This window comes from Macaca thibetana, chromosome 15 (assembly GCF_024542745.1).
Source record: "Macaca thibetana thibetana isolate TM-01 chromosome 15, ASM2454274v1, whole genome shotgun sequence".
In the NCBI taxonomy this organism is placed as follows: Eukaryota; Metazoa; Chordata; class Mammalia; order Primates; family Cercopithecidae; genus Macaca; species Macaca thibetana.
The window spans coordinates 7,538,422-7,557,444 of record NC_065592.1 but is presented as its reverse complement, the minus strand read 5'-3'; the positions used below and the strand labels follow the sequence as shown (position 1 = coordinate 7,557,444).

The 19,023-nt window shown below is 55.9% G+C and overlaps 3 protein-coding genes across 4 annotated transcripts in view; 2 read left to right on the top strand and 1 right to left on the bottom strand.

Moving 5' to 3' along the window:
• ABL1 (ABL proto-oncogene 1, non-receptor tyrosine kinase) overlaps positions 1-7,977 on the top strand; it is a 185,201-nt gene extending 177,224 nt beyond the window's left edge. For both annotated transcript variants that reach the window (XM_050759782.1, XM_050759783.1), the window contains exons 9-11: positions 372-461; positions 804-968; positions 4,254-7,977. In XM_050759782.1, the coding sequence (XP_050615739.1) occupies positions 372-461; positions 804-968; positions 4,254-5,968 (1,970 nt within the window). In that variant the 3' untranslated portion in view covers positions 5,969-7,977. The remainder of the gene's footprint in view (positions 1-371; positions 462-803; positions 969-4,253) is intronic.
• AIF1L (allograft inflammatory factor 1 like) overlaps positions 1-19,023 on the top strand; it is an 803,784-nt gene that overhangs the window by 544,188 nt on the left and 240,573 nt on the right. The window lies entirely within an intron of this gene.
• QRFP (pyroglutamylated RFamide peptide) lies at positions 13,012-14,145 on the bottom strand. The gene has a single exon (XM_050760476.1). The coding sequence runs from the start codon at positions 14,143-14,145 to the stop codon at positions 13,735-13,737; it is 411 nt and encodes a 136-aa protein (XP_050616433.1). The 3' UTR covers positions 13,012-13,734.

The following is a 19,023-nucleotide window of genomic DNA, read 5'->3' as shown; positions in this document are numbered from 1 at the left end:
GAGAATTTCTTTACTTCAGACTTTGATAACCATGAAGAAAGAATGAGATAGGTGAGCTGTTTGAAATGGCTTAGTAATTTTCTACACCTACTAGAGTGGGGCTGGGAAAAATATATTTGTAAATGCAGCTCTTGCTGTCACTGTCTCTCTGGGGTTTTACAATCCATATTCTTGCCAGCATCTAATGTCTTTTCAGACTCTTAATGTCTATAATAGGACATGATGACATTTGTCATTTTAACTTGTTGCAGCAAAAGATGGTTAGCAGGATTGGAATGCTACTTTCATTCTAGACTTTTCCTTGAACACTGCTAGCCCTGTATTGCTAGCCAGATCTCATGGATGATCTGACTTGGGTTTCATCTGTCCAGGTTGGCAGTGGAATCCCTCTGACCGGCCCTCCTTTGCTGAAATCCACCAAGCCTTTGAAACCATGTTCCAGGAATCCAGTATCTCAGACGGTAAAGTACCCATCCCGGGGTACCTGCAGTGGAGTGAAAGGGTGGCCATGGGGTACTGCAGCCTGGGTCATTCGGTTCACTTCCTGGTGGAAGTTCACAGACCAGCCTGTCCTGAGACCAGAAAGCTGGGCAGAGGCGTGGAGTGTTTTGCTCTCTTGTCTGCTGCAGCCCTGCAGAGTTCTGAGAAATGCTAAGGGCTGTTTCTCTGGCATCCACGTGCCTTTTCTTTAGTTGTGTGCAGATGAGCACTGTTATCTTACAAAGAAAGAGAATCACCATACCAAGCCAACACCAGTACTGATGGCTACTGGATTTTTGTTTCTGTCCCTGTGTGATTCTTAGAAGTGGAAAAGGAGCTGGGGAAACAAGGCATCCGTGGGGCTGTGAGTACCTTGCTGCAGGCCCCAGAGCTGCCCACCAAGACGAGGACCTCCAGGAGAGCTGCGGAGCACAGAGACGCCACCGACGTGCCTGAGATGCCTCACTCCAAGGGCCAGGGAGAGAGCGGTATGTCCCCCACTACCCTGAAACCCCGCTGCTCTTCCCCTCCCTGCCAGAGGCTACATTTGGGCCAGCATAGGCCAAAGGGAAGCTGTGAATGGAGCCCACACAGAAGTGCAGCCACAGCCTGTATCAGTGGTTCAGCTTTGGAAGGAAGAAGGTTCTCCTCTCCCCACCTGCCTCCTGTCCCCTCCCTCTGGGAGTCCCTGAGGAGCATAGGCTCCAGCGGTCAGTTCAGTCCCATAGGCAGAGGTGCTTCTGGAGCCCGCCAAGGAGCTAGCCCATCTCCCACCTGTTACCCGCGGCATCTGTGGTTGCTGTCTCAGAGCAGATGCAACAATAGTAATCACCAGGCTGCGTGATGAGCAGCTCAGGGTGAAGGCACTGATGTAACAAGCTCGCTGCAGCCAGGCAGAACCAGGACACGCCCGTGGACAGAGCCCGTGTCCTGGTGGTCTCTGGGAAGAACATGTTTCTGGTGCCGTTGCCTAGGCAAGCGAGGGAGTTGGGATCAGCTCAGGAGGGTCTCAAAACACTAGCAATAATAATATTTGCCAACATTTTTGTAGTGTGCCTACAGGCCAGGCTCTGTTCTGTGTTCGTGGTTGGCCCCCAGAACCAGCAGTCCAGGTTCTGCTGCAGACCAGCTGAACAAAAGCATTGAAGGGTATATTCGTTTGTTTTCATGCTGCTAATAAAGACATACCCAAGACTGCGTAATTTATTAAGGAAAGAAGTTTCACCAACTCACAGTTCTACATGACTAGGGAGGCTTCACAATCATGGCTGAAGGCGAATGAGGAGCAAAGTCATGTCTTATTTGGTGGCAGGCAAGAGATCTTGTGCAGGGGAAGTCCGCTTTATAAAACCATCAGATCTTGTGAGACTTATTCACTACCACGAGAATGTGGGAGAAACTGCCCCATGATTCATTTATCTCCACCTGACCCCGCCCTTGACACGTGGGGGTTATTACCATTCAAGGTGAGATTTGGGTGGGGACTCAGCTAAACCATATTGGAGGTGGGGGCTAGGCCAAGCATCTGGGTTCGTAGAGGATCCTGGGGATGGCAATAGTGGACTCCATTCTAATGGACCACAGACTGGGTACATGTGAAGGGACCGGACAAATCCCCACTTCATGGAGATTTATGGTGGGATGTTTACTGACAGCAGAATCTATAAACCTGAGTTTTCTTTATCACATACTCATATTAGTTAAATTAAAAAAAAAAATGAACATGCAGCCCATATATATGGTATATAAAGTACATATGTCCACTACCGTAGGAGTATAGTGTGTATGTTATGTACCAAAATGCACATTTCAAAGGCTTGCATGCTAAATAAGTCCAAATTAACAATGCTTCACCCCTGCTGGGTCATCTCGCTCACGCCCTTGGAGGTTATGGCATATAGACTGTCCAGAAGCTTCCACCCTCCCTCCTCCTGTTGGTTTTCCTGATTTCAGGTGGCTGAGCAGTGGGGGGAGGCCTCTGTGGGAACGCTGTGTGATCAGCAGTCATGTTCATTTATGCCCATCAGTCTCATCTGAGGGGTATTTTGATAGTGATCTCTTGGTGAGCCGAGGGTGTCAATTAACTGCTCAGTGCTGAAACCGAGTGGTGCATAATTCATTGCAATTTCACTCTCCTGGCCTCCTTCCACTAGATTAAAGTTCTGAGAGGGCTTTGGCGTTCCCTGATTCAGATGTCCCGCGTGCTGCCTTGGGTTCTGATAAATGCACACTGGTACCTCTGTTCTGAGTTACAGGTGCCAACAGAAAACCTCTTCTTGCAAGCTGACCTCTGAGGGAAAATTCTGTTATTCACTAGCAGGAGCTTGGCAACACCAAAAAGATTTTTTTTTTTTTGAGAAGGAGTCTCACTCTGTTGCCAGGCTGGAGTGCAGTGGCGTGATCCCGGCTCACTGCAACCTCCGCCTCCCAGGTTCAAGCAATTCTCCTGCCTCATCCTTCTGAGTAGGTGGGACTATAGGCGTGTGCCACCATGCCCAGCTAATTTTTGCATTTTTTAGTAGAGATTGGGTTTCACCATGTTGGCCAGGATGGTCTCGATCTCTTGACCTCGTGATCCACCCGCCTTGGCCTTCCAAAGTGCTGGGATGACAGATGTGAGCCACCGCTCCTGGCTACCAAAAAGATTTCTTATAAGCTATGATTCATATTTTAAAAGTGCCCATTAAAAAACTGTTGGCCAGGTGTGGTGGCTCACACCTGTCATCCCAGCACTTTGGGAGGCCAAAGTGGGCGAATCATGAGGTCAGGCTCCCTTGGCACAAGCTGGGGGCTGCCCCCACCCCATGCTCCCAGAGGAGCACCCAAGCATCTGGGCTCAGACAGGCCTGGATCTGATAACCGGCTCTGATGCCCACCATCCATGAGGCCAGGCAAGTAGTCCCTTCTCTCCGTCTGTCCTCAGCTTTCTCACTTGTAACCGTGCTACAGCGCTGTTGTGAGAATGCACAGCAGATGACGTTGTAAAGGTGAAGCACGTGTCACGTTCCTCTCAATAAAGCCGTCATTGCTGTTAGGATTGTTGTTAGGAAAGGCTTTGAGCCAGGTGCAGTGGCTCATGCCTGTAATCCTAGCACTTTGGGAGGCCAAGGCGGGTTGATCACCTGAGGTCAGGAGTTTGAGACCAGCCTGACCACCATGGTGAAACCTGTCTCTTCTAAAAATACAAAATTAGCCACGCGTGGTAGCGCGTGCTGTAATCCCAGCTACTTGGGAGGCTGAGGCAGGAGAACCGTTTGAACCTGGGAGGCGGAGGTTGCAGTGAGCTGAGATTGCGCCACTTCACTCCAGCCTAGGCAATGAGCGAGACTCCAACTCAAAAGAAAAGCTTTGGTCTCTTTCCCTGAAGATGGGAACAAAAAGCTGGATGGCCCTGGCCTTTTCATCCCTGCAGTGGTTTACTTTAAGGCAGCAGTCCCCCAACCCACCCACATCACTCTGGTGAGTAAAAACGATGACAAGGCCAAGCAAAGGGTCAAAACTTGTGGCTTTCCTGCCAGCCAGCTAGCTGACAGGCCTACAAGGAGTTCTGGGAATAAGGGGCTATGTCCCACTGTGGGGAAGGGACAATGGGCCATTATGCATAGGAGATAAGAAGGGTTCACCTTCGACAATTTTTTTGTTTGTTTGTTTTGGCTGGAGTGCAGTGGCGAGATCTCAGCTCACTGCAACCTCTGCCTCTGTGGTTCAAGCGATTCTCCTGCCTTAGCCTCTGGAGTTGTCTGGAGTTGTCAGCTCTTCCCCTTGCGTTTCAGATCCTCTGGACCATGAGCCTGCCGTGTCTCCATTGCTCCCTCGAAAAGAGCGAGGTCCCCTGGAGGGCGGCCTGAATGAGGATGAACGCCTTCTCCCCAAAGACAAAAAGACCAACTTGTTCAGCGCCTTGATCAAGAAGAAGAAGAAGACAGCCCCAACCCCTCCCAAACGCAGCAGCTCCTTCCGGGAGATGGACGGCCAGCCGGAGCGCAGGGGGGCCGGCGAGGAAGAGGGCCGAGACATCAGCAATGGGGCGCTGGCTCTCACCCCTTTGGACACAGCTGACCCCGCCAAGTCCCCAAAGCCCAGCAATGGGGCTGGGGTCCCCAATGGAGCCCTCCGGGAGTCTGGGGGCTCAGGCTTTCGGTCTCCCCACCTGTGGAAGAAGTCCAGCACACTGACCAGCAGCCGCCTGGCCACTGGCGAGGAGGAGGGTGGTGGCAGCTCCAGCAAGCGCTTCCTGCGCTCCTGCTCGGCCTCCTGCGTTCCCCACGGGGCCAAGGACACAGAGTGGAGGTCGGTCACGCTGCCTCGGGACTTGCAGTCTACGGGAAGACAGTTTGACTCGTCCACATTTGGAGGGCACAAAAGTGAGAAGCCGGCTCTGCCTCGGAAGAGGGCAGGGGAGAACAGGTCTGACCAGGTGGCCCGAGGCACAGTAACGCCCCCGCCCAGGCTGGTGAAAAAGAACGAGGAAGCTGCTGATGAGGTCTTCAAAGACATCATGGAGTCCAGCCCGGGCTCCAGCCCGCCCAACCTGACTCCAAAACCCCTCCGGCGGCAGGTCATGATGGCCCCTGCCTCAGGCCTCCCCAACAAGGAAGAAGCTGGAAAGGGCAGTGCCTTAGGGACCCCTGCTGCAGCTGAGCCAGTGACCCCCACCAGCAAAGCAGGCTCAGGTGCACCAGGAGGCACCAGCAAGGGCCCCGCCGAGGAGTCCAGAATAAGGAGGCACAAGCACTCCTCTGAGTCGCCAGGAAGGGACAAGGGGAAATTGTCCAGGCTCAAACCTGCCCCGCCGCCCCCACCAGCAGCCTCTGCAGGGAAGGCTGGAGGAAAGCCCTCGCAGAGCCCGAGCCAGGAGGCGGCTGGGGAGGCAGGCCCGGGTGCAAAGACAAAAGCCACGAGCCTGGTTGATGCTGTGAACAGTGATGCTGCCAAGCCCAGCCAGCCAGGAGAGGGACTCAAAAAGCCCGTGCTCCCGGCCACTCCAAAGCCACAGTCCACCAAGCTGTCGGGGACCCCCATCAGCCCAGCCCCCATTCCCTCCACGTTGCCATCAGCATCCTCAGCCCTGGCAGGGGACCAGCCCTCTTCCACTGCCTTCATCCCTCTCATATCAACCCGAGTGTCTCTTCGGAAAACCCGCCAACCTCCAGAGCGGATCGCCAGTGGCGCCATCACCAAGGGCGTGGTCCTAGACAGCACCGAGGCGCTGTGCCTCGCCATCTCTAGGAACTCAGAGCAGATGGCCAGCCACAGTGCAGTGCTCGAGGCCGGCAAAAACCTCTACACGTTCTGCGTGAGCTACGTGGATTCCATCCAGCAAATGAGGAACAAGTTTGCCTTCCGAGAGGCCATCAACAAACTGGAGAATAATCTCCGGGAGCTTCAGATCTGCCCGGCGACAGCAGGCAGTGGTCCGGCAGCCACTCAGGACTTCAGCAAGCTCCTCAGTTCGGTGAAGGAAATCAGTGACATAGTGCAGAGGTAGCAGCAGTCAGGGGTCAGGTGTCAGGCCCGCCGGAGCTGCCTGCAGCACATGCGGGCTCTCCCATACCCGTGACAGTGGCTGACAAGGGACCAGTGAGTCAGCACCTTGGCCCAGGAGCTCTGCACCAGGCAGAGCTGAGGGCCCTGTGGAGTCCAGCTCTACTACCTACGTTTGCACCGCCTACCCTCCCGCACCTTCCTCTTCCCCACCCGGGCTCCCTGCTCCATCTCTGTCCTCGAGTTTTATCTGTGGAGTTCCTGCTCCGTGGACTGCAGTCAGCATGCCAGGACCCGCCAGCCCCGCTCCCACCTAGTGCTCCAGACTGAGCTCTCCAGGCCAGGTGGGAACAGCTGATGTGGAGTGTCCTTTTCATTTTTTCTCTCTGGAGCCCCTCCTCCCCTGGCTGGGCTTCTCCTTCCACTTCTCCAAGAATGGAAGCCTGAACCGAGGCCTTGTGCATCAGGCCCTCTGCCTGCACTCCCTGGCCTTGCCTGTCCTGTGCTGAAGACATGTTTCAAGAACCACATTTCGGGAAGGGCACACACGGGCATGCATCACGGCTGGTCACTCTGCCCTCCGCTGCTGCCCGGGGTGGGGTGCACTCGCCATTTCCTCATGTGCAGGACAGCTCTTGATTTGGGTGGAAAACAGGGTGCTAAAGCCAACCAGCCTTTGAGTCCTGGGCAGGTGGGAGCTGAAAAGGATCGAGGCACGGGGCATGTGCTTTCCATCTGTCCTCTCCACATCCCCAGAGCGCAGCTCTTGCTCTCTTGTGACGTGCACTGTGAATCCTGGCAAGAAAGCTTGAGTCTCAAGGGTGGCAGGTCACTGTCACTGCCAACATCCCTCCCCCGACAGAATGGAGGCAGGGGACAAGGGAGGCAGTGGCTAGTTGGGTGAACAGCTGGTGCCAAATAGCCCCAGACTGGGCCCAGGCAGGTCTGCAAGGGCCCAGAGTGAACTTTCCTTTCACACATCTGGGTGCCCTGAAAGGGCCCTTCCCCTCCCCTACTCCTGTAAGACAAAGTAGATTCTTCCAAGGCCCTTTCCTTTGGAACAAGACAGTCTTTGCTTTTCTTGAAGCATTTCAAAGCCCTGCCTCTCTGTAGCCACCCTGAGAGAGAACAGAGCTGCCACCGGGCACCTGCGCACAGGCGGGAGGAAAGGGCCTGGGCAGTCCTGGTCCTGGCTGCACTCTAACTGGGCGAATGTCTTATTTAATTACCGTGAGTGACATAGCCTCATGTTCTGTGGGGGGTCATCAGGGAGTGTTAGGAAAACCACAAATGGAGCCCCTGACTGAAAGCCTCGAGTGTTTCACAGAGCACGCCTGCCGTCTTCTCCCCGAGGCTGCCCCAGGCTGGAGCCCAGGTACAGGGGCTGTGACTCTGGGCAGGGACCCGGGGTCTCCTGGACCTTGACAGAACAGCTAACTCCAAGAGCAGTGGGCAGGTGGCCGCCCCCGAGGCTTCACGCTGGGAGAGCCAGGAGGAGCCACCTTCCCGCCTCCCACGCTGCCTCGTGCCAGCAGCCTCGCACAGGCCCTAGCTTTGTACTCATCACCTAAACTTGTACTTTATTTTTCTGGTAGAAATGGTTTCCTCTGGATCGTTTTATGCGGTTCTTACAGCACATCACCTCTTTGCCCCCGACGGGTGTGACACAGCCTGAGGGAGGCACTAGTCACCGACAGCGGCCTTGAAGACAAAGCAGAGCGCCCACCCAGGTCCCCCGACTGCCCGTTTCCATGAGGTACTGGTCCCTTCTTTCTGTTAACGTGACGTGCCACTCTATTTTACACGCATCTGTTGGTATGCATCTTTTATAGACGCTCTTTTATAAGTGGCGTGTGCACAGCGCCCTGCCCTGCTCCCTCGGATGCCTGTGGTGGCTCCTCTGCTTCTCTGGGTCCAGTGCATTTTGTTTCTGTATATGATTCTCTGTGTTTTTTTTGAATCCAAATCTGTCCTCTGTAGTATTTTTTAAATAAATCAGTGTTTACATTAGAATCCTTGGCAGATTGCTTCGGCCTGTGGGATCCTGCCCTGTTGTTCTGAGCCTGTGATGGGGGGGCGGCCGGGATATAGTGGGTTCCGGTTTTCCCAACAGGGCTGGGGTCCAGCATCAGGTCTTAAGAGCAGAATAGTGGCAGGTTGCCCCCAGCTACCCAGAGCCTCTGCGGCCTGGGTGCCCACAGCCATCTTTCAGGCACTTGCCCTGCTATGCTTTGACCCTTCCTGTACCCTTGGCACTTACCTGCCGGCAGCTTGGCCCCACCAGCATCACTGGGAGTGGGCTGTGCCACTGTACAAGCCACGTCTGACTGGTGGTGTCAGGCTGTCGCAAAGACATGGAAGTGGGGTGACGACGTCAGGTCCTATGCTCCTTGCTGACTGAGGGCAAATCCCTCCCCACCTGCACCTGTTCTCTCTCCACCTTTCCGCCCTAAGCCCCCAGGCGTCCTCACTTATGTTCCTTGAGCCAGGTGTTTTAGATCTTTGTGTAGATGGGAAGGAGTGGAGGTGTGCTGGCCTTTGGGGCCCGGGAAGGCCATCTCAGACTGAGCCCCACCACCCTTTCCTGGCTTAGTCCCCACCGAGCTGACAGCTTGGAAAGGGGCAGTTGGGAAGTGAGTAGCGCACTCTGATAATGATACTGATCAGGCCAGCGGGTTTGTCAGGGGTGCGAATCCTGCTTAGCAGAGCATATGAAGATCACAGTTCGGTGAAGCTCCCCTTGAGAGACCTGGAGCGAGACGTGCTGTGCGGCGGGTGACAGGTGGAACTCCAGCCGGGCCAGGGCTGGTGGCGCCCGCCATAGGGCTCTCACAGTGAGTGGCTGTGAGCAGTGCCAGGCACCAGATTCTCCGCTTTTCATTTTACAGGGACAAAACCAGGCTGGGGCCCCCAGTTTCCTTGCCAGTTGAACCATAGCTGGCCACCAGATCCACCAAGCCTGGGGCTTCTCAGGGCTGTCCTTTGAATGGCTGCTCCTCCCAGGTCTGAACGAAGACATAGGACAATTCTGGTGACAGCCACAGCTGGTGGCTTCTTCCTTGTGTCAGATGTGGACTGTCACCCTGCCCTCCCAGCGCTAATCACTGAGGCTGTGTGTCCAGAGTCATCATGTCCAGAGTCAGCTCCTGCACGTGAGGCCAGTCGGCCACACTGGGGCTGTGTGGAGGAGGACGCCTCTCACCTCCCGAATGGGCGTCTTTCCTGGGTGTCACCTGAGCTTAAAAAGCTGAGTTTGGTCTAGACATTCTAAGACAGTGGTTTCTTAACCTTTTCTGGGTCACAAAACCTCCTGAGAACCTAATGAAAACTGGATCCCAGCCCCAGAAAAATGCACCTGTGTGCACACACCCGGCAGTTTCCAGGTCTTTTCGAGTCCTGCCTTCGAGGTCCGTTGTTATTATTTACGAAACACCAACCTAAGGTATTAGACATTTTCTTAAAAGGCCAGGCAGGGTGGCTCATGCCTGTAATCCCAGCACTTTGGGAGGCTGAGGTGGGTGGATTGCTTGAGGCCGGGAGTTCAAGACCAGCCTGGGCAACATAGACCCCATCTCTACAAAAAATACAAAAACTAGCTGGGTGGCATGCACCAGTAGTCAGGAGGCTAAGGTGGGAGGATTGCTTGAGCCCAGGAGGCGGCGGTTGCAGTGAGCTATGATCACACCACTAGACTCTCTAGCTGGAGCAACAGAGTAAGACCCTGTCTCAAAAAAAAATTTTTTTTTCCTTTTTTTGAGACAGAGTTTTGCTCTTGTCTCCCAGACTGGAGTGCAATGGCGAAACCTCCGCTCACTGCAACCTCCGCCTCCCAGGTTCAAGCGATTCTCCTGCCTCAGCCTCCAGAGTAGCTGGGACTACAGTTGCCCGCCACCACGCCCGGCTAATTTTTGTATTTTTAGTGGAGATGGAGTTTCACCATGTTGGCCAGGATGGTCTCGATCTCTTGACCTCATGATCTGCCCACCTTGGCCTCCCAAAGTGCTGGGATTATAGGCGTGAGCCAGTGCCCCCAGCCCACCACTTTTTTTTTTGAGACGGAGTCTTGCTCTGTTGCCCAGGCTGGAGTCCAGTGATGCCTTCTCGACTCACTGCAAGCTCCGCCTCCTGGGTTCATACCATTCTCCTGCCTCAGCCTCCCGAGTAGCTGGGACTACAGGCGCCCACCACCACGCCTGGCTAATTTTTTGTATTTTTAGTAGAGATGGGGTTTCACCATGTTAGCCACAATGGTCTTGATCTCCTGACCTCGTGATCCACCCGCCTCAGCCTCCCAAAGTGCTGGGATTACAGGCGTGAGCCACCACGCCCAGCGAAGCCCACCACTTTTTTTTAATGAAGGAGTTTTTGTTACTGTCCTCCTTTGACAGGTAAGGAAGCTGAGAGGCTCAGAGATGTCAGGCAGCTCTGCCAAGGTCACACAGCATGTGCCTACCATGGCAGCCTAATTTGTAGACAGTGCAGACAGCCCCAACAGGACCAGGAGAGAGCTGTGCCCAGGGCCGGATTCATCCCTCCACAGTGGAAGAGAAGCAGCCAAATATTATAGCCAGCCCAGCAACTTGGGCGGCAGAGATCTTTTACAGGAGGCCTTCCTGAATGGAGTGCCCTGGGGAAGCAAACTCTAAATGTCCTCGTACAAGAAGACATTAGGTGAAACCAGACTGACCATAGTGTCCCTCTCAGCACTGCCCTTGTCCCTGGGGGTCACCTAACGTCTTGCTCCCCTGCCCCCACACTCCAGTGGATACCACTGCTGTAATCAGGGAACCCTCTGAGCTCTTTTTATAGGAGGGCATTTCTGAGGGGCCAAGGAGCTGTGGATTGGAGGAGCACCAGCAGCACGGGGCATGACCCCGTTCCCGCCCAGAATCTGGAAAGTACCGTGTCAGGCTCTTCAGTGAAATGTGTCAAGCAGCGTCTTTGGCACTGGGCAAAGTTAGGACGAGGTGGTTTCCCTCTTGATGACTACAGCAGCTGTCTGGCTGGCCGCCCCCAGGAGCCTGTTTTGTTTGGGGTTTTTTTCTTAAATATTTTTATTAATATTTCGAACATACAGGAAAAGACAATTATTTTCCATTCATCTTGATAGCTAAATACCTTTAGATCTACACACCAAGATGAAGACCGCCTTGTGTCTTGGATAAATGGAACGAGCAGATGCAGGCAGCTCGCAGGCGCTCTGGGCTGAAGGAGTTGGAACTGCCAGGCCAGGTGGAGTGAGCCAGCACCGCCCAGGGGGGCTTCACCTCTCTGCTTCCAAAATACATGTTTTCTAGAGTATCACCTTCACCGTCCTGGAGAGGGGTCATCTTACCTGTGGAGGAGAGAGCGAGGGCTGAGGGGGCACTGGGGTGGCATGAGAGGCCCAAAGACCTTGACAGACACGGTGGGCTTGGCAGCGGGGCACGGGGTTAAAGAGGAAGCTTAGCCAAGCCCAGCGGGAGTTGATTTGACAGCAGTGCCCTTAGCAGCTTGATTGTTCGGATTTTCAGGGCTATTGAGCTCAAGTGTACAAGCAAACTGGAAAGAATAGCTTTGTTGGGTTTTTTAAAATGATAAAAGCATAATGACAGCATATCCACTGCTTTGAAGGCATCCCCCACCCCCGTGTTCTTTATCTCAGGTTTCTCCATCAAGGTTAATCTAATCCTGCTAAATTAACAGCCAGCCAGTGCATCCCCAAAGAGCCTGTGGAATGTGCAGGGTGGTTCAGCCTCGGTGTTCTCTAAAGTACTGGCCGTGGGTGACTCCTTGCTCAGGGTACAGAAGTTGGCAAGTGACGGGTGGCCCGGGGACCTTGCTTCAGGGTGTCCCTCTGCCCTCAGTCTGCTGTGTTTCACCCGGTCTCTGGTGAGCACATTCTCTGGCTGCTTTGCGTGAATGAGCCAAGGAAGGGATTGATCTAGCTTACTGCCTCCCCCTCCCTTGAGTCAAGCAGAATGGGGTGCATGAGCACACCTACGGTGAGCGCATCTGTTCACCCTGTGCCAGGGCCATCCTTAGAGCAAGGACCCCGGGGATGTGTCCGTCCCCATCAGTGTCATGTCAGCAAGCGGTGACAACATCCCTTTGCGGGAGGCATCCTGAACCACTGTGTCATCGGACAATGGCAGACCCCAAGAGAACAATGTGCCCCACACCCCCACCCCCACCAGCCTCAGGAATCATTGTCTTGTCCCCATCACAGCAGCCCTAAGACTCAGGGCACATGCGCCAAGCCTAGGGGTCCTCAGTGTCTGTGGGAAGCGGTGGGGAAGCGGTGAGGAGCTCCCGGAGAAGGCGGCAGCTTTCATACCAGGTGATGTTCTGACTCCAGTGTTCTCTCCCATCTCAGCACCCATTCCGCTCCCCAGTCAGGTTGGTTCTTTGTGGCTCAGATCTGTCACCCCTTAATGAAGTGGCTTTCTGGCTGCCAAGGATTGAGAGCTGCTACTGAGGAGTATAAGTCACTAATAGCATGGAAAACACTGTGAAATACTCCAAGGTGCCAAGCTGGGCCCAGCCCAGTGTGGTTCTAAAAGGCTAATAAAAATCCACCAATTAATTGTGACAGCTCAATGGGAAATTATTCAATTGTGAACAGGGGCAAGCTGCAGCTCAAAAGGAGGAGGGGAGGGGTTGCCATAGTAACATCAATGTAAGTTCTCATCTCAGCAGCGGAAGCCAGCCCGGGAGTGAGCAGCATCCGACGGCTGCCTCTGACACGGGATGGGATGCAGGAGACACCAAAGGCGCGTTTGAAACGGATGGTCTGCCTGGCCTCAGGCCTGCAGCCACTCCCGGCTGAGCGTGGGCTCTCCCCGGCTCAGAGAAATTGTTTTCCGAATGCTCCTCGCTCTTAGGAAACCTGGGAAGGAGCAGCCGAGTGGAAGTGAAAAGCACATGTATTGTGTTCCTCTGCACCTTTGACCAACTGCCAGTCACAGGGATCTAGGGGAGGGGTGTGTGGGTCCAGACAACAGGAGCTCCATCTCCCCAAAGGCAAGGCACCCAGAACCCAGACTGTGGGGGCGGCCAGCATTCCAGTATGGTTTTGCAGTTGTCACACCTTTTATTTGAAAAGATACACACGACATATTCTGATTTTGAACAAATGAAATGCAACCTTGCTGTAGCAAAAACGTATTCCTTCCCAATGCATCTCCCAGGAGACTCCTGGCCGGGCTAACACTGGGCTGCGGAGAAGGGCGGCCGTCAGAGGGGAAGGCTCACCACAGCAGGGGCTTCTTGCCAGGGGGATCTGGTGCTAAAGGGATGGAGAAGGGGATCGGATTCTTTTTTTCCGTTTTTAACTTTCAGAACCATTCTCTGTACCCAGTGGAATGTACTCATTTGCACTCTGATGTCAGCTGCAGTTGTCCCTATAGACTGTCACAACTTTGATTACCCAACTGTAAGCCCTCAGCCCGCTGCCTGGCTCTGCTATTCCCATTCATGGCCCAGCCACAGCCTCAGCTCCGTGCCCCTGGGGCCAGGGGGCTGCTCCGAGTCAGAGCCCCAGGGGAAGAGAGAGGCTGGGACGACCGAGGCGCCAAGACAGCCTCCTTTTTGACACTGCCTAGTTTTTCGCTTCAGCAAAGTTGGAAATCAAAAGCAAGCACCCTCCTAACCTGTCCTTCCATGGATCGTTCATCGTAACCATGCCTACACCACCTGGGTGTCGTGGTCTTTGAGACTGGGGGAGAAGGCAGGAGTGAAGACAATGGGGGTGAGTCCAAACAGCAAACCCTTCCAAGGCATCCTGGCCCTTCACCGACGACCGAAGCGGAAGCTGAAGCCGCCTTTCTTCCTGCTGTAGCCATTGAGCTCCTCAGCCAGGTTCCCTAACGGGCCGCTGGCCTTCACCCCTCCGGCAGGGAGGAAGTCGTCGGCCTCACTGCCTTCATCCTGCCTCCCGAAGCGGAACCTGCAGCTGGCATGCTCTCTGCCCGATGTCTGCAGCCCCCTGGTTATGACAAGCAGGGCCTGTGGCTGTGAAGCTCTCGGCCACCGAGAGGAGCCCCACACAGAGTGGGGTCGGGGCCCCTCGGCCAGGTCGGCCCAGCTTTCTCTGGCTCCAGTGCCACCCATGGCGTCTGTGGGCTCTCTTCTGTCCAGTAGAGGAAAGCAGGTGCCCAGCGGCAGGAGGAGGAGGCAGACCAGGGGGTAGGACCTTACCATCTGACCCAGAGGAAAGAGAAGCAGAGTTACAAGCTGCACGTGTGGCCAAGTGCAACTCACCACAATGTTTCCCCGGGACAGGCCGCCAGCATAGGTGTGAGCAGAGGGCTCAGCTGAGCCCGGCTTCTGAGCAATGCTGGGACTAGGCCACTGTTGTATTAGGATCTGGAGGTGACTGTACCAATTAGGCCGGTTCTTTTCCTGCAGTCCCCACGATCTGCCTGCCTGGGCAGCTTAGCGCTGTAAATCCACTGCTGGATGGCAGAGCAGTGCCCAGGCGGCCCCGGGAGAGTCAGCAAATTTATGCTCATTTTTCTCTTATTATAAAATAGCCGTATCATTGCAGAACTGTGGGGTGGAAAGTTAAAAGCATCAATCTCCCTTAGTTTTCAACTTAATACTAAATGGGTCTAGCTCTGCCGTTTAGCTGGGACATCCTGCTAATGTCTCTTTCACGTGGGAACGAGTTGCTCCTGAAAGCCAGAAACAGATTTGATGGTCCTGGCCTAATTCGGACACCCACCTGGGAAGGAGCGTGCAGACGCCGCTGGGGCCTGGGCACCATAGGTCTGCCAGGCTCCGAGCTAAGAGCTCTCACATGATTGTACTTCATCTTCTTAGTCATCCTGCTAGGTAGGTCCTGCCAGTCCCACTTTTTCAGGCAACAAAACTCAGAAAAACTGAGATTGTGCCCAGGCCACACAGCTAGAAAGTGGAGGCTCTGAATTCACAATTGTAATGGCCGGACGGCTTCTTCAAGAAGCATACGTATCTGCTAGGTCCTCCCAACCCTCCTGTTTCGCAGGCGTGGCGTCAGGCTCAAACAGCTGAGGTGACTTGCCCCAGATCGCATGGCCTTACCAGTGCCAGAGCTGGAGTTCAGTCCCAGATCTAACTGGGCTTGACTCAGGAAGGCGTGCCCTAAGTCCCTACTCTGTACTCCACATGGCACTCGGGGTATCTGAAACCCATCCTCCTGGAATGAACCTGCCCTGGAAGCACTTGCTCCCTTGTCTGGCAAAGGAGCCTTTTTGACAGTGACTGCAGGGGAGGTGGAGCTGGCTTGTCCTCTGCTGAGTCAAACTGAGGCTAGAATAGAGAGCACCGGCCCTGGAGAAGACAGTACAGGAGTCCCCAGAGCCCTTTCCAGAAATGGCTCCCTTGAACACATTTCAAAGAAGCGAGCTCAGCCAGGAAGCTTTTAAAAAAATAATAAACGCAACCCCAATTTCTACCCGAATCCAGTTCGAAGCTTCTCTCGTCCCCCAGGGATGGAGCGACCTCCCTCACATACCACCAGGAAAACCTTCCCATCAGGGCACAGAGTGGGGCTTCCACGAGGTGGTTTTCCGCAGGGGCCCAGCCCCATTCCCTCCTCATAGAAAGCACTCTGCTGACAGTGATGTGGACCGGGGACCGTTCCATCCTGGTGGATGAATCCACCTGGGAGTAGCCGCTGGGTGTCTAGAAAGGAGACACCCTGACACAGAGCAGGCCCTGGACCCCTTCATGCACCCCTTTGAGAATCTGGTAGAAACTGGGGGTGTTCATCACTGGAAAGGGGGCCCCAGCGCAAGTCAGGGCTTCAGGCCCCACAGCCAGGAAGCAGCAGGGAAAGCACAGGGGTGAGGCTGGGTCGCAGCCCTGGCAGGGCAGCCGTGACCAGTCTGTGCTGCTCCGGGCTGTTGGCATGTGAGGCACTGGTGTCCCCTCTCCGGGTCCTCCCTCCCTGTACGTCTGTGTGCCCTCTGACTGCCCGTGCCTGGCTCCTGCCCGGGCAGGGCCTGAGCTGCAGTTCCTGCTGGGGACAGGGCATCTGTGCTCACCGTGTGGCTGGGACTGCTCCCAGGAGGGCTGGCTGGTGGATTCTTGGGCTCCGGGGCTGGGCTGGGCAGAGCTGCTCTGGGTCCTCGTCCAGGAGGCATGGGCCCTAGGCTCTCCCCGCTTTATATGGCCCGCAGTGTGCTTGCCGCTGTGCCGACTGCCTGCTGCGCATTCCTGACCCTGGGATTCCATTGGGGACGCCGGTGGTGAAGGGGGCAGTGCTGACTGCATTGATTAAAAAAAAAACCTAACACAGGATGTGGTCTGATGAGAGGGCAGGCGGGCTGCCCTTTGGAGGAGAGCAGACAGCATCATTAACTGCAAATTGCGGGCACAGACCCTTGAGTCCCTTGGTGGGGGTTCCAAGCCCACCCTTCATCACCCTAAGGGTCCTGTCTTTGTTGGGTCGGCCCCTCACTCTCCGGAGAGGACATGGGGTGGGTGGACGTCTACCCCCAACACACCTGCCCAGCTAGCAGGATGGCTCCCATGGGCAGGAAAGTCACAGAAACCCACGAGGCCTGTGTTTCAGAGGCACAGGACTGTGTGGCTAAGCCAGGTGCACCTCCCCGGCAGGTGGAGCCCTCGGCGGCATGTTCTCCAGGAACCAACCAAGGGGGCACCGCAGATGCCCCGGACAGCAGTGGAGCATTTGCCTGTGGCCCCCAGCCCCTCCTGCCCCATGCCCTGGGCAGCCCCGACTGTCGCTGAGGGTCACCTCTGGGAGGCCAGCGGGAGGACCCAGCCTCTGCTCCTTGCCCAGCAGAGATTCTCCCTCCACTGAAAGCAGGCAGGTGGGTGATGAGGCGGCCCCACCCCACCACTGTTGGAAACAGCACACAGGACCTCCCCCAGTCCAGGGGCCCTCACCCAGCTGACCTACCCCTGCATCTGGGGTACTGGGGGGTCAGAAGTCATGGGAATAGAGAGCCTGTGGACACTTCCCCAGTGACCTGAGGAAGGCGTTGGAATCTCAACCCCCACTTCAGGGCTGAGCGCCCAGGTTCGAGCGGAGAGTCTGTGGATTGAAGCTGGTGACTGAGCTGTGCTGGCCAGAACCGGCTTCCATCCCCCAGGCCAGGGCTGCCTCCGATGGCCTGAGGTGCCCCTGTCCTGTGTGTGTGTGTGTGTGTGTGTGTGTGTGTGTGTGTGTGTGTGTGTGTGTGTGTGTGTGTGTGTGTGTATGCACCCACGTGAGTATGTGCACACGTGTGTGTGTGTATGTGTGTGCTCGTGAGACGGGGTGTGGTGTCCTTCTGTCTCCCTTGTTAGTGCTGGTTGATTCAGACAGTGAGTGCCGGTTATCCATGGGGTGCCTCCCAGGGTGGGTCCCTACTATGCTGTGAGTCTGAACCGGATGCCTGCCCTCTGGGTGCCTCAGTGCCCTGTGGTGTAAAATGAGGTTCGGGTTCCCAAGCTGTGCTTTGCAGAATTCCTCAGGAATGGCCATGGAAGTTGGGGAAGGTAACATGGGGTCTAACCCTGCAGGCATCCCTCTGTCCCACAGGCACCCCTCTCCCCTACAGGCCACCCCTCTGTCCTACAGGCACCCCTCTGTCCCAAAGGCCACCCCTCTGCCCCACACAGGCACCCCTCTGTCCCACAGGCACCCCTCTCCCCTACAGGCCACCCCTCTGTCCTACAGGCACCCCTCTGTCCCAAAGGCCACCCCTCTGCCCCACACAGGCACCCCTCTGCCCCACAGGTACCCCTCTGCCCTGCAGACACCCCTCTGCCCCGCAGGCACCCCTGTACCCCACACGCACCACTCTACCTCGCACGCGCCCCTCTGCCCCCAGGCCAAGCCCCACTTTCCTGTGTGTGACATGTTGGGCTCCCAGAAAAGATTCTGCTTTGAAACCACCAGGGCCCAGAGTCCTCTTTCAGGACTGAGGTCTGTGGCTCTGAGTGGTGGCCACAGAACGTCCTGCATGTGAGGGGCGGGTCTGGGGTGGGAGCATTTGAGGGGCGGGTCTGGGGTGGGAGCAATGCTGGGGGTGAGGATGAGGGTCCCCACATGGCCCACATGTTCCCCAGCCTCAGGTCCCCACCTGCCCCCATCAGACCGGGGTGCCTGGAGCCCAGTCAGGTGTTGGATTTGGCACCAAACCTGCCGACTCCAGGGGTTTGCCTGGTCCCCTCCACCCCTGGAACTCCCGGATGGAAAAATTGCTTTCAGATGCCCTTCCTGGGCCCCTGGAAGCATCTGGGTTCCCCCACCTCTTGAGCAGCTGGGGGATGACAACTGTGCCACTGTTTCTGCCACCACAGCCCAGGTGGGCAGGTTTGGGGCTGCCTGGGAGCACAGGGTGGCCGGGGCTAGAGCAGTCCAAGAGTGGCAGTACCCATCGGGGCGGCTTCCAGTGCTGGAGGCTTTTCATGCTGTCGGGTAATGCAGGGAGGCGAGGTGCCAGGGTGGTGGGGCTGGTGGTAGAGGAAGCCGCTCTGGGGGTGGAGTCAGTGGGCCACCCCCAAAGCCTGTGGGGTTCCCTGGGAAACTGTCCAGACACAGATCCAGGCCAGGTCCCCGCACGGCCAAGCTGACCAGCAGCGCCTGCCCAGGATTCTCAAAAGTGAGGAGGCTGGGACTGGGGTGACAGTGCCTGGTTGTGCTAAGCTCAGGCCCTGGCTCGGCTCACCGACCCCTCCCTTCCAGCCCCCTTTAGCCACATGTCACTCCCGAATTGGGTTCCACACCAGACTCAGCCACAGCCAACCTCCAGCTCACTTAGCTTCCAATTCCCCGCCTGGCTGGGGATGACCGCAGTGCCTGTGTGGTGGGGTGGGGTTGTCGGGGTGGCATGGTGCCCTCTCAGGCGGTGTTCACTGCTGCTGGGGAGGGCACAGGGTGGTGGCCCCCAACTAAGCCCAGGTCCCCGGTGCTGTTGGCAACTGCCGCTCCATTTCTGCTGGCTGAACCCCTCCTGCCCTGGGGAGCCGCTTCCCACGCTGCTGGGCACCATTTCTTGCCTAAATGCATGGATCCTTGTCTGAGGACCTCTGTGACTGAGTCCTTGAACCTTTCCAGGAGCTGCCTCAGGCTGGTCTGGTGGT